A 13021-nucleotide genomic window follows, 5' to 3' on the forward strand; every position below is an offset into this window, starting at 1 on the left:
TCATCATAACTGCAGATTTCTTGTTCATCTCACCCAGGGGAATTATTTACCTGCCCAGGTGTGGGCAATGAGGATGGATTTTGTAAATCCTTCAATGATAAAAAGATTCTATCACAAGGAAACCTGTCAGAACTTCCCTGGTAGTCCAGCAGGTAAGACTCCATGCTCACAGTGCACGGGGCCCAGGTTTGATCCCTGGTCGGGGAACCAGATCCCACATGCACGCCACAACTAAGAAGTCCACATGCTGCAACTAAGAAGTCCGAATGCTGCATGTCACAACAAAGATCCAGAACAGCCCAAGTAAATATTAAAAAAAAAAAAGAATGAAACTTGTCAAGGAGACACCATCAGTTTTACAAATCATTTTTTTCCCAGGCAGTTCCCCAAGTAAGTTTCATTGTACTAATCATAGCACGCACTTCGTAGAGGTGAGGTAAGACACAGGAATGTTAAATCACTTGCCCCAGCATGACTGTGCTCCTGGCCACTGCACTGTACTGCCCTCTCTGTGGCATTGTGAACACAGGTCTCCCTCAACACAGAGGAGGGCTCAGACGCAGTCAGGAGCAAAGGTGTCGCCCTCACATGCCCGTCACTAGGGTGTCTTGTGTGCACACCTGTGCCTTACCAGCTTAAACACCAGCATCCTAAAGGTAGCCTTTTATCCCCTGGCCACCAGAGGTCGCTTTGGCTCCAGTGGAAAGCTTCTGAAGCAAAGAAGCTATGGCTTCAACCAAAATCTTGCCAAGTCTGAACTCCATTCAATTTAACAAGTTTTTCTTTAAATGTGTAACTGTATTCTAGGGGCTGTGAAGCACTTTTAAAACAGAGTAAGTGGGGGACTTCCTTGGTGGTCCAGTCGTTAAGACTTCACATTTCTACTACGGGGGGGCAGGTTCCATCCCTGGTCAGGGAACTAAGATCCCACAGGCTGCTCAGTGTAGCAAAAAAAAACCCAACAATGTAAGTGATTGATGTTTCTCACTACCGAGTACAGGCATACCTCAGAGATACACTTAATTTATAAATACTTAATTGCTAAAAAACGCTACCCATCATCTGAGCCTGTACTTGTAATCTTTTTGTTGGTAGAAGGTCTTGCCTTGATGTCGACGGCTGCTGCTCATCAAGGCGGTGGCTGCTGAAGGCTGGGGTGGCTGGGTCAATTTCTTAAAATAAGACAACAACGACTGACTGCATTCATTGACGCTTCCTTTCACAAACAACTTCTCTGTAGCACGCAATGCTTTCTGATAGCATTTTACTCACAGTAGAACCTCTTCTGAAATCGGTGTCAATCCCCTCACATCCTGCCGCTGCTTTATCAACTAAGTTTATGTAATACTCTCATTCCTTTCTTGTCATTTCAACAGTCTTCACAGTATCTTCACCAGGAGTAGATTCCATCTCAAGAAACCACTTTCCTTGCTCATCCAGAAGAAACAACTCCTCATCCATGAAAGTTTTATCGCGAGATTGCAGCAACTCAGTCACATCTTTAGGCTCCACTTCTAATTCTAGTTCTCTTGCCATTTCTACCACATCTGCAGTTACAATAGTAACATCAAAGATCACAGATCACAGGTCACCATAACGAAGACAGTAATAATGAAAAAGCTTGAAATATTGCCAGAGTTACCAAAATGTGACACAGAGACACGACGTCAGCAAATGCTGTTAGAAAAATGACGGCAATAGACTTGCTCAGTGCAGGGTACAAACCTTTAATTTGTAAAACAAAAACAAAAACAAAACCACTATGTATCTGCAGAGCACAATAAAGCAAAGTGCAATTAAATGAGGTCTGCCTGCATCTATGGAGAACAGACACCAAAAAGCTGAAATGTTATGGGAGTCACTGCAAACAATGGTTGAAAGGAACATTGCAGAAATGATCACTGGAGTGTAAAGGGTCATCAGGACCAGCTGCTTTGTTCAAACTTAAAGGATGAATAAGACGGATTTGGGTCTGTGGGGAGGGAATGGCGGGGCATTCCAGAAAACAATGTGAACAAAATCACAAAGGAGAAATAACAGCAAAGCAGGTTCAAGGGACACAACTGAGGGTGAAGTCCCCATTCACCAGGTTGGTTTTCAGACGGCTGCCTCCCTCCTCTGAGAGCCCAGCCAGTCTCCCCTTTTTCCATACACACTGTCCTAGTCTATCAGGAAGGTCTGATCTATGTCCCTTGAGTTAGCCATGTTTTTTGTCATCCTTCATGTCCCAGGCTGATGGTCTGCAAACCTAGGAAAAGGTGGCAACATTGACCACAATGGGAAACCAAGAAAGGGATGGTTTCAAGGGAAGGCAGAAGGAAATTACTCATTTCGGGCAAGCAAAGTTTGAGATGACAATGAAATTTTCAAGTGGAGGATTCAGTGTACATTTCTTCAACAAATCTTGGGTACCTGCTGTGTGCCAGGCACTGTATGAGGCACAGTAGAAACAGGAAAGGAAGGCAGTTTATCCTCCAGCAGGAATAATAGACATTAAATATGTACTATTATATAGAAAATTAGAATTTAGCATATTTGGGGTGAGATGTAAGATTTAAATATCTAGATTAGGTAACCATGTATACTGATCATAATTGAAGTCAATCGACAAGCACTGTGCTAGGTGCTGTAAAGAAATAAACGATGAAAAATAAAAAGAAATAAATGATGAATAAGACACTGTCCCAAGAGGACCTTACAACTCACACGTGCCATCAATAGATAGTATGGCATGATTACCAAGTTTACCAGTCAGAGTCCTTAGTTACCAGGAAGTGAAACCAACTCTGGCTAAATGAAGCACAAGAGGAAACTGGGGAGGTCAGGGAATTGCCAGGAAGGCCAGAGAACCAGCAGGAGGTCTCATGTTAGAGACAGTGCCCCAAATCACAAATCACAAGGTGCCCCTACCCTACCCCTCACTGGTACAGGGCACTGCCATTGGTACCACTCCACCTGCACCCTAGGTTTTGTCCTCTGACCCTCTGCCAGAGTCTTACCTATCCTCATCACCCCATTCCCCCTCACTCCCTCCTAGACCAAAGTCCAGGTGGGTGCATGGATTGGCCGAGTCCAGCAGACATGCCCATGCTGTGGGCCCAAAGAGGGCTGCCAAAGGGAATATCTGGGAAATTCAAATGCTGCACTGGGAGGTTGTTCTATCTCCCCCTAGACTCAAAAGGTGGGGATTCCGGACACCCTAGGAAGGGTATTTAGAGCTGGGGAAGTGAAAAAGAATGGTAAACATCGACCACAGAGAGTATTCAGGACTCTTAGGAATAGCATATGATAAGGTCCCAACTGCTTAGTTAAAAAAAGAAGTTAAAAAAAAAAAAACAGAGATGACTGCAAATGACATCATCAGGGAAACAATGACTACTTAAAGGATATGCCAAAAATTGTTGCAGGGAGAATCATCACAAGAGGGAGAAACACAGATCACAGACTCAGAAATGAAAGGCTTCAGATGCCACCTGGATCACCCTTCCACCCACCGCAGGAGCCCCCTCTACAACCAGGTGAGGGAAGGCTTGAGGAGGTGTCAGCATGGGATTTGCAGGATAACAATATAAACACCATCCATTCCGAGGAAGGAGCATCTCATCTCTTCTATTTTTCCATTTATACAAATGGCACCACTAATCCTTCGGACTCAGCTTTGATTCTTCTTCCTTCTCTACTTAGATGAGTTTTAAATTCAGTTGGTTGGCCCATTACAAATATCTCTCCAATTTGTTCCTCTCCACTTCATTTTTGTGCTTAGATTCCCAAACTGCCTCCTAGATGATCTTCCAGCCTTCCATTTGTCATTTCAAACTTCCCCCATGTTACTATAAGATTAACTTTTTCAAAGCTGTTTCCACCAAGTTATTCACCAGCTCCGACAACCATAATGCCTCCCAGCTGCCCACTGCATCAAATCCAAACTCATCTGCAGACACAAGCTTGTTGGATCCACTATCTCATAGATTCTCTTCATGTATCATTCACTAACAATGAAGAGATGCAGTCTACCATCTTCTATTGTTAGTTTAAACCACTTGAGTCTATGATTCTACATGAACAAAACCCATATTTCTAACAATTCTCCCAAGAATCTTATCTTCTCTGCAGCTAGGCATAGCACGTTGAGACAAGGAATTCTAGAAAGTGTCATCTTTCCAAGGAGTGCAGGAGTTTACATCTATAGATCTTCCACACTTCCTTGGGCTGTTGCCTCGATCTCTGCTTTACATCTTTACCTCATCACTCACTACTTCTTTATATACAACCTTCTCCTCTCCCCCATGAGCACATTTTATTATTTCGCCTTCTGCCCTTCTTATACACTCCCATTCCTTCTTTTCACTCCATAATGATTTACCCTTTCTAATGTCAACAACTTGCTTCATTGATATTATTCTTGACCTACAAGATAACAAGATAGTTCAGCCAACATCTATGCCATTGGCAAGCCTATGATATTATAGGCAGAAGGGAAAGGGAAACGACATAGAAAGGAAGAAGAAAACGTAGTAGAAGAAAGACGTTGGGACAGGCAAATAGTAGTAATCGCTACCAATACCAAGTGTTTACAATGGGCCAGATACTTTCTATATAGCCTCAAATCAGACTTGCAAGGTAGGTATTGCTATCTTCATTTTTAAATTTTTATTTTTGTATTGGAGTATAGTTGCTTTACAATATTGTGTTAGTTTCTACTGTACGGCAAAGTGAAGCAGCAATACGTATACAATATCCCCTCTTTTTTGGATTTCCTTCCCATTTAGGTTACCACAAAGCCCTGAGTAGAGTTCCCTATGCTATACAGTGGGTTCTCATTAGTTATCTATTTTATACATACTATCAATAGTATATATATGTCAATCCCAATCTCCCAATTCATCCCATGCTATCTTCATGTTTTAAATGAGGAGATGGAGGGTTAAATGACCCACCTGAGACCACACATCAAGTAGGGATCAGAGACCAGACTGCATCCCAGGTGAATTAGGCCCACCCTCTTGCAACTAAAGCATACGACCTCCATGAGAACGAGTAAGAAGAAGAGAACACAAAGTGGAGACAGGTAGGGCCATACCAACAACTGCTTCAAGTGCTACTCAAAAATAATAGCATCATTAGTTACCAACAATTATCTACAAATATACCATTAAGTTTTCTGCATGACAAAATTTAAGATTTTCTCTTATCCATTTACATGCAAACTCCTTTACTACGTAGACACACACACACAGTCACACGCACTCACACATGCACATCCTCAGTCAAAAAGCTTGTGGTACAATTTACATCCTTCTCATCTTTACATGTGTGTCTGGGTTACAAGCGTCCATTTTTAGCTTTGACCCAGGCTAACTTTTTAAGATTCTCTTTATTTCTTCCTCTTTCGCCTTAATCAGGCTTCTCCCCCTCCTCCTTACATCAAGTTTCTATCAGCCCCTCCTTCTTTCTTTTTATTTGTTGTCTGCCTCATTACCTACACCTTTCTCTTAAGACCACCGTTGTTGCATGTAGCAGGGTCTCAGTAGGTATCTATTTTGAGCTCCATACTTTTCTCCTGCCTGCCCCACCACCACCCTTTGTCTTTGCCTTCTTTGTCATTCCTCCCTCCTTACAGACAATTCCTACCCAACTCCTTCTCAATGGCCCACACCCCTTCCATTAAACCACCCTACTTCCTCACAAACTCCAGTGGTCATCTCATCCACCTCTCACCCCTTTTCCCGCCTTTTTCCCCCAAGGTTCCAAAGCGCGAGGACCTCATTGTCCTCCTCCCCCATCCTCCAACCAGCCCACAAGACACCCTTGTTACCATGACGACAGGGCTACTCAAAGCTGAAGTCAAGGACCTGGTTGCCATGGCTTCCGCTTCTCCGCCTCCAGCCCCTCCCGCGCGCCCCACAGCGTTGGCGCTTGCGCAGTACGCAACGTATTGGTTCTCCAGGCCTGGGCGGACCGGGCGGAGCTTCAAGCCAGAGGGAGGGAACGAGGCGAAAGGATAAGAAAGGGAGTGGAGCTGGCGCCTACGGTGGCCGAAGAGGGACGCGCAGGGCCGGAGGCTGCAGGATGGTAGGCTGTGCAAAGAGGGAGGGGAGGGGGAACCGAGGGGCGTGGGTTGCACCTGCAGGGGTCCTTGGGGGCCGCCCTCTGTGTGAGTCGCTCTTTCTTCCTCCGGTTCTCAGAGGCCCTGACTTACCTGGGCGGGTGGGCGAGCTGGCCTCGGAAGGAAGAGTAGCTGGAAATGGCTTTAGGGAGAAGGGGCGGAAAGGGGACGCATTTGTGGGGCGAGAGGGAGGTAACTAGGGGGCGGCGGGACCGTCCGGAGCCAGGGGGAGCGCGCGGGTCGCGATCCAAGGGGGCCCGACCACTGCCGCAGGGAAGTCGCCCGAAGAATGGGGGCTCCGGGGCCTGCTGGCAGAGGGAGGCAGCGGGGGTCGCGAGTCACCGAGACCCCCTGCCCACGTACAGCCCAGAGAGGAGCGGCGGCGGCCGGCGCGGAAGGCTGTGTGTGGGAGGGGATAGTTTCCGGGTCCGAGGAGTGGACGTCCTGCCTCGGTTTCTCGTGCTGCTCACCTAGAGGCGGGGGTGGGGTGGGGAAGCCAAGTGGGCTCGAGGTTTTGCTTTCGGGGGGCCCAAGCTTTGGCTTCCCGGTTCCGGTGCTTATGGTTCTCCGCCCCCCACCTCATCCTCTTTCCGGAACCCAGGCCTTCCGTCTTCCTGCTCTCTGGCCCACCCCCCCATCTTAGCCGCGCACGGCTCCCTTGCGCCCCTCTCTTGCCGTCCCTCCACGCTAGCAGCGCTGCCCCCTCTCCGCCACCAAAAAGCCCCCCAGTTCTCTTGAATTCTGATGTTTAGCCTTCTAAACTAGTACTGTTCCACACACCCAGGACGCCAGCCCTGGTAATGTAAACGGAGAGAAGAGCTAAAAGAAGAGAGAGATGACTCCAGGATGTGGCCCGGACTCCCCCACCCCCCGAAATGGGAAGCTGGGGGTGCAGGCGGTAGTGAGGGCGCTGCACTCCTCCACACTCCACCGCCTGGTGCTTGTTACACAAACATTCCCTAGACAGCCACCTTGAATGGCTGTGTCCAAACTGAGGCACTGAAAGGGAAATGGGTCACCTGGCATCTGGGGAGGTGTGGGCGTGTAGCAGGAGGCACCCTAAGAGGAAGAAAAGAGGAATATCGCTGGCCAAATGCCTGGATGGCTGAGGAGAGCAGAGGGCGCAATCCAGGGGTCCCAATACCGTGTGCTAGCATGAAGGATTCTCCTGGGCACAGGACTGGCACTGGAGGGCAGTGTACTGGGGACATCAGCAAGGGTGTATGGCTAGGATGGGGTGGAGGATTGAGGTAGCTTCCTGAGAACAAAATACCTGATTTCAGCATGGTGGTGGATAGAAAGAGCAGGAAAGAAAGCAGACATCTCTTTGATATCAGCTACGGGCTGCTTGTCACTGTGCTAGCATTTTACCCACCTTTGGAAAACAGGATTAGGAAACAGGAGGCCAGGGAATAATAATAATGATACCTAACATGCTACAGTACTTACTAAGTACCAGGCACTGTTTCATGTATCACCTCCTTTAATCCCACCTGACAACTCTGTAAGGTAGGTACTTTTATTATTTCCATCTTTCACACCAGGAAACTGAAGCCCAGGGACAGAAAGTAATTGCCCAAGGCAAATGACTCAACTAGTAGAGCCAGGAGTTGAACCCAAGTGACAGACTCAGAAGCTCTGACACCCCCTACAAGGAAAGGCATCTGCTGGTGGGAATACCCAGTGCTGACAGCAGGGCTGATGTTTTGAAGAAAGTAGGAGCCATGAGTAGAGTTAGATGGGATGAGTTTGGGGCTGTGTGTTTCTGGAGGAAACAAGCTCAGAGAACCAAATCTCTGACCCTTGGCTCTGACTCCCCCCACCCCACCCCCAGATGCGATTCATGCTGCTGTTCAGCCGGCAGGGGAAGCTGCGGCTGCAAAAATGGTACCTGGCCACCTCAGACAAGGAGCGAAAGAAGATGGTTCGGGAGCTTATGCAGGTGGTTCTGGCTCGCAAGCCCAAGATGTGCAGCTTCCTGGAATGGAGGGACCTCAAAGTTGTCTATAAGAGGTGACTCCCCACCTACTTTCAGACCTGCCTGGATCCTTCTTGATTGGGGTCTGGGATGGATCCACCTGGCTGAGAAATAGGCGGTTCCTTAGGTCAGGGAGAGCTAAGAGCTGAGGACACCTGGAGGGCAGTGATGAACTCCAGCCGCCTTTACTTTCCAGATTCAGTTAAGGAAATTCTTATTTCCTTTGGATTTTATTCAAGCCTGGCACCTACTTCACACGCCTACCTCTGTCCCAAAGGCCCTATCTTGTCTGTTGCACACGTCCCTGGCAGCCTCATTCAACAATCATAGACCCTGCGCCACTTTCCCAGCACACACACACACATGCACACACAGCCTTTCTGGCTCCTCCTCTGAGCAGGTGAATTCTTTGGCTCAGGTTTCTGCTGAGTCAAACTGAACAGGTCAGAGGTCGAGAGGGAAAGAGCTTGCTTCCTTGTATTGGATTGTGGGAGGCAGTCAGAGGCAGAGTAAGTTACTGTTTGCATACCCCGGGGCCACTCCGCCTGTGTCCAGTAGGGGCACAGACTGGGAGTGGGGGAAACGGGAGATTTGGGCTCAGAATGCTTGGGTTCTGAAGCAGCCCCAACAGCCATCCCAGCTATCTCTCCTGTGCCCCTGTCCTCAGATATGCCAGCCTCTACTTCTGCTGTGCCATCGAGGGCCAAGACAATGAGCTCATCACGCTGGAGCTGATCCACCGATATGTGGAGCTCCTGGACAAGTACTTCGGCAGCGTAAGTCTCCCCATCCACCTGTTTCAGTACCCAGCAATCCCCTCTTTCTACCAAACTCTGGGACCCTTTCAGTCTCTGCCCTGGGAGACTCAGGAGAGGGAAAGTTGGAACAGTGAGAACAATAATTAATCTCCCTCTTTAAGCCTTAAGCCTATTAGCCATACCTCTTAATCAGATTGGGGGAGGAGGGTGGGGACCAGAATCTGCCACTTAATCAATTCATCTAGAGCTCAGCTCAGACTTCTCACACAAGGACAGAGGCCATGTTCTGATTTTTTATCAGTGGTTCCTGACCTTGACTTTGCTTTGGAATCTTCTGGAGAGTTTTTTGAAAATATCGATGCCTGGGTCTTACCTCCGGAGATTCTGAATTAACTGATCTGGGCTATGGTGTGGGCACTGGCAGTGAGCGCATATCTTAGATGGGGAATAGTAATAATTCTGTAATTTGTATTCCACTTAATAATTTACAAAGTGCTTTCAGGTTCTCCTGTTTACTTCTCATTCCATCCTATGAATAGGTGTTTGTGTCTCCATTTTTGGGTGAGAAAACTGAGGCTCAGAGAAATTAAATGACATGTAGAGTTAGCTGGTTGGTGTCAGAGTGCTGCTTGGAATGGAAGTCGTTTACCCCCATGATCCAGAATCTCCTTCCCTGCCCTGTCACAGGGGCTAGGGAGGGAAGCTAGCCTAGCCTGTGGTAGGAACTGTGTCACAGATTTGGGGGGAAGGCAAGAGGAGTCAAGGTCAAGGGTAGACTAGAGCAAGTAATATTTCATGATCACAGAGGAAGGGGCAAGAGGAGGAGAAGGAAAATCCGAACCAAGGACTAAGGCCTAGGGGTTGGGAGGACATAGACCTGGGGCAAGAACCCAAGGTGGGGAGAAGTGGTTATGAAGGCCACGGAGCCATGATAAGAAAAGAGGTGAGGTGGCTGGGGTGCAGGTGGGCGGGGATGTACCTTGACACTCAACTCTGCCTCCTCCCCCTCTTCCCAGGTTTGCGAACTGGACATCATTTTCAACTTTGAGAAGGCCTACTTCATCTTGGATGAGTTTTTGATGGGGGGCGACGTCCAGGACACCTCCAAGAAGAGTGTGCTGAAGGCTATCGAGCAGGCAGACCTGCTGCAGGAGGTACGGGCCCAGGACAGTGAGGAGGAGGAAGAGGACCGAGGCTGAGGGTGCCTTCCCTATCCTGGACACCTTGCCTATGGGCCCCAGCTGCCCCATTCCTGCTGCCGAGGGGACCCCCCTCCCTGTGGCTTCTGGTCCCCAAGGGGCCTGGTTGGCCAGCTGGCCCTCAAGCCCTAACTGCTCCAGGTGGGAGGTAGTGGGGGTGGCTGACAGCCCGCCTGTGCCAATTCCCCCTCCTTCTCCCAAGACCCAGGGTGTCTCATCCCAGCCAAATTGCCTTTGTCCCACACTTCTCTTGGCACTTAGGGCTGCTCAGAGAATTGGAGAAGGGGCACGTGATAGGTCATTCTTTTTCTTTCCTGGTGTCTTCCCTTTTTTTTTTTAAACACACACATACTCAAAACCTCTGCTTCTCAGAAGCAAAGTTTTGCTATGGGGATTTGGGGGGTGGGGTCGAGGGCGCCTGGTTGTTGATTCTCCCGTTGATCTGGCACCCCCGCCCTCACCCCATTACTGCCTGCCCCCTCTCTGCTGTGCCACTGCTGAGCCTTGGTGCAGGGAGATGAGTCACCGGAACCTGCAGTGATGAGCAAGCCGGCCTGAGCTGGCTCTGAGGAGGGGGAGAGATGGGGGGGCTCCTCCCTGCGGTAGGAGAAAGGGCAGAATCTAACCTGCCACCTCACCGGTCCGGCTGCCCCATCACACACACACATGCACACACGCACACACACACGTGCCCTGGCACTCACACACCCACCCTGTTACTAGTGCTCTGCTCAGACCCTAATGACTCATCTCTCTGCAGTCTGGTCCACCTTTCCTCAGGGACCTGCTGCCAACTTCTTGCTCCCTCCCCCTACTCAACCATCTGCCACCCCCAGGCCTGGGAAAGCAGGTTTCCCGGCCCCTAGTCCCAGTTTTACTCCCTCCCCTTCAGATACTAAGGCCAAGCCCCCTACTCGCCAAGCTCCTGGCTTTGGGTTCTCTGGGTGGTGTTGGACTCAACCTGGACCCCACTCCTTGCCACGGCTGGCTCTGCAGGTGATCCTGGGGGCTGGAGAGCTCCCCTGAAGGGTCCCAGCCGGTCCAGCCTTGGGCTCACGTTGGCTTCTCTCTCCCCTCCCCATGTCTCTCTGTCTGTCCTTGTGATTGCTGTCTTGCCCACCTTCCTCTCCCTCTCCCCCGTCTGCCTCTCCTGGTGTCTCCACGTCACCCTCTGTCTGTCTCTGCCTTAGGAGGATGAGTCACCGCGAAGTGTGCTGGAGGAGATGGGTCTGGCTTAGCCCCCCACCCAGGGCTGCGTGGAGCTGTGGGGAGCTGGTGGAGAGGCAGGGCATCGGTGGCCCTGTTCTTGGTGGGACCCAGCTGCCCCTCCTCTGCAGCCTCACCTTCTTTTGCAGTGAGCTGTGGGCTCGGGACCCTCAAACATTCCCTCCTTCCACCCCTACCTCCTGTTTCCCCTTTTCCCACTGAAGGTTTTAGGAGCTAGGAGGCAGGAAAATGTGACCAAGTCGGGGGTGCTATTTGGCTTTCATTCCCTGCCTTTGAAGAACTAATGTCACCCCAAACTTCCCCCCCACCCTTATAACTGTAAATATATAAATATGTCAGGTTAAAGGGAAAAGGTTTTCAGGGCTCTTATCTTCTCCCTGCCCCATAACCTACCTCCAGCCCTCCCCGCAGCCAGCCAGGGCAGCTTCTCTGCCTGGGAGGGGGACATCTGTATCTCAAGAGGGAAGTCCTTTTCTCTCATCTTCTCCCTCCCCTTCTTTCTTGACTGCCGTGGGGCCTCCATCCAGTTCCAGGGGAGGAACAACATAGTTAATTTTTTTCTAACCTTGCTATTTTGAGGGAAGGGAGGGCTGGGGGAAGGGCAGGCTTTACAGAAGACTGGGCCCTATCCCTCCTTCACTCAAGTTCTGGGTGAGGCAGGAGCTAAGTGGGTGGGGTGGCGAAAGTGTCTGATTTTTTTTCCTTTCCTCTGAAATAAAAGGAAAAGCATTTCTGGACTTTGCCTGGCTTAGGCTCTATGAAGTAAGGCAGGACTGCTGGGATCAGTCAGGATGGGAAAGGAGCACTGCCCATTCCACATTCCACTCATCCCTGGAACTAGGGTTGCCCGATTTAAGGCCAAAAAAAAAAAAAAGGACACCCATTTCAATGTGCTGTGATGCTGAATAATGTTTTTAGGCTAAGTGTATCCTGTGCAAATGTATTCATTGTTTATCTGAAATGCAAATTTGACTGAGTGTTTTATATTTTACCTGGCAGCCCTCCCCCAAACAGATTTGTGAGCTCAGTGTCTCTCTGACCTCAGTGACCACTGACCAAGGTGCCTCCAGTTCCCTGAGCTGCCTTCAGACAAGGAGGAGCAACTTCCGGGGTTGTGGTTTCACTCCTCTGAGGTTTCTTTGTGGAAGATTTCATTTGCCTGGTTTAGTTTCATTTGGGAAGGAGACTCAAGAGTTCCAGGGTATATCCCATCCTCTATGCTTAGAAAAGGCTTGAGAAGTGGCTAAAACCAGGATGTTTCCACGGCCTGCCAACCCCTCCTCCCCATGTGTTTTGTGAGGTATATAGGACCAGGGAATTTAGGGAGCAGTGAAGGGAGGTGGGTGGGTGAGGTGGAGCAGGGACGGTGAGGAGCCACCAGCACTGCCTAAGTGGCCCCGACCTCCTGTGAAGAAGAATTGACTAGGAGCTGTGGCGCCTTTTGTGTGCACTCTACATCTCTCTGTCAGGGCCTGGGGACCTGTGACTTTAACCCCCAAGCTGGAAGTGGAATTTAGGGTTTCCTAAAGGATGTGAGCCTATTCTACCCCCAAAATAGGGTTGAAAGAGGTTCTATCGTTCAGCCTTCGCTTTTGAGCAGGAGATGGGTGTCGTGGATGGCGCGTCCCTCACCGCCCCTTGGGAAGGACCACGCAGGCCCAAGGGGACGGGTGAATAACCGAGAACAAAGTCCTAATAAAATAGTCACTTTTATTTCTTAGCAAAACTATTTCCTCCGTGAGGGGTATTTACA

The 13021-nt window shown here is 49.5% G+C and overlaps 1 protein-coding gene across 3 annotated transcripts; it reads left to right on the forward strand.

Moving 5' to 3' along the window:
- The first annotated feature begins 5944 nt into the window (after positions 1 to 5944).
- Positions 5945 to 12229, forward strand: AP1S1 (adaptor related protein complex 1 subunit sigma 1). 3 transcript variants are annotated; one of them, XM_057695123.1, is made up of 6 exons: positions 6009 to 6072; positions 6891 to 7043; positions 7941 to 8119; positions 8725 to 8860; positions 9859 to 9996; positions 11232 to 12229. In XM_057695123.1, the coding sequence occupies exons 2-6, from the start codon at positions 6942 to 6944 to the stop codon at positions 11277 to 11279; spliced, it is 603 nt and encodes a 200-aa protein (XP_057551106.1). In that variant the 5' UTR covers positions 6009 to 6072; positions 6891 to 6941; the 3' UTR covers positions 11280 to 12229. The 3 variants fall into 3 exon arrangements, with proteins under 3 accessions (XP_057551108.1, XP_057551106.1, XP_057551107.1); XM_057695125.1 differs by lacking the exon at positions 6891 to 7043 and having other exon boundaries at positions 5945 to 6072; positions 8752 to 8860; positions 11232 to 12005; XM_057695124.1 differs by lacking the exon at positions 6009 to 6072 and having other exon boundaries at positions 8752 to 8860; positions 11232 to 12005.
- Positions 12230 to 13021: the final 792 nt, after the last annotated feature.

Source organism: Hippopotamus amphibius, chromosome 9 (assembly GCF_030028045.1).
Source record: "Hippopotamus amphibius kiboko isolate mHipAmp2 chromosome 9, mHipAmp2.hap2, whole genome shotgun sequence".
NCBI lineage: Eukaryota > Metazoa > Chordata > Mammalia > Artiodactyla > Hippopotamidae > Hippopotamus > Hippopotamus amphibius.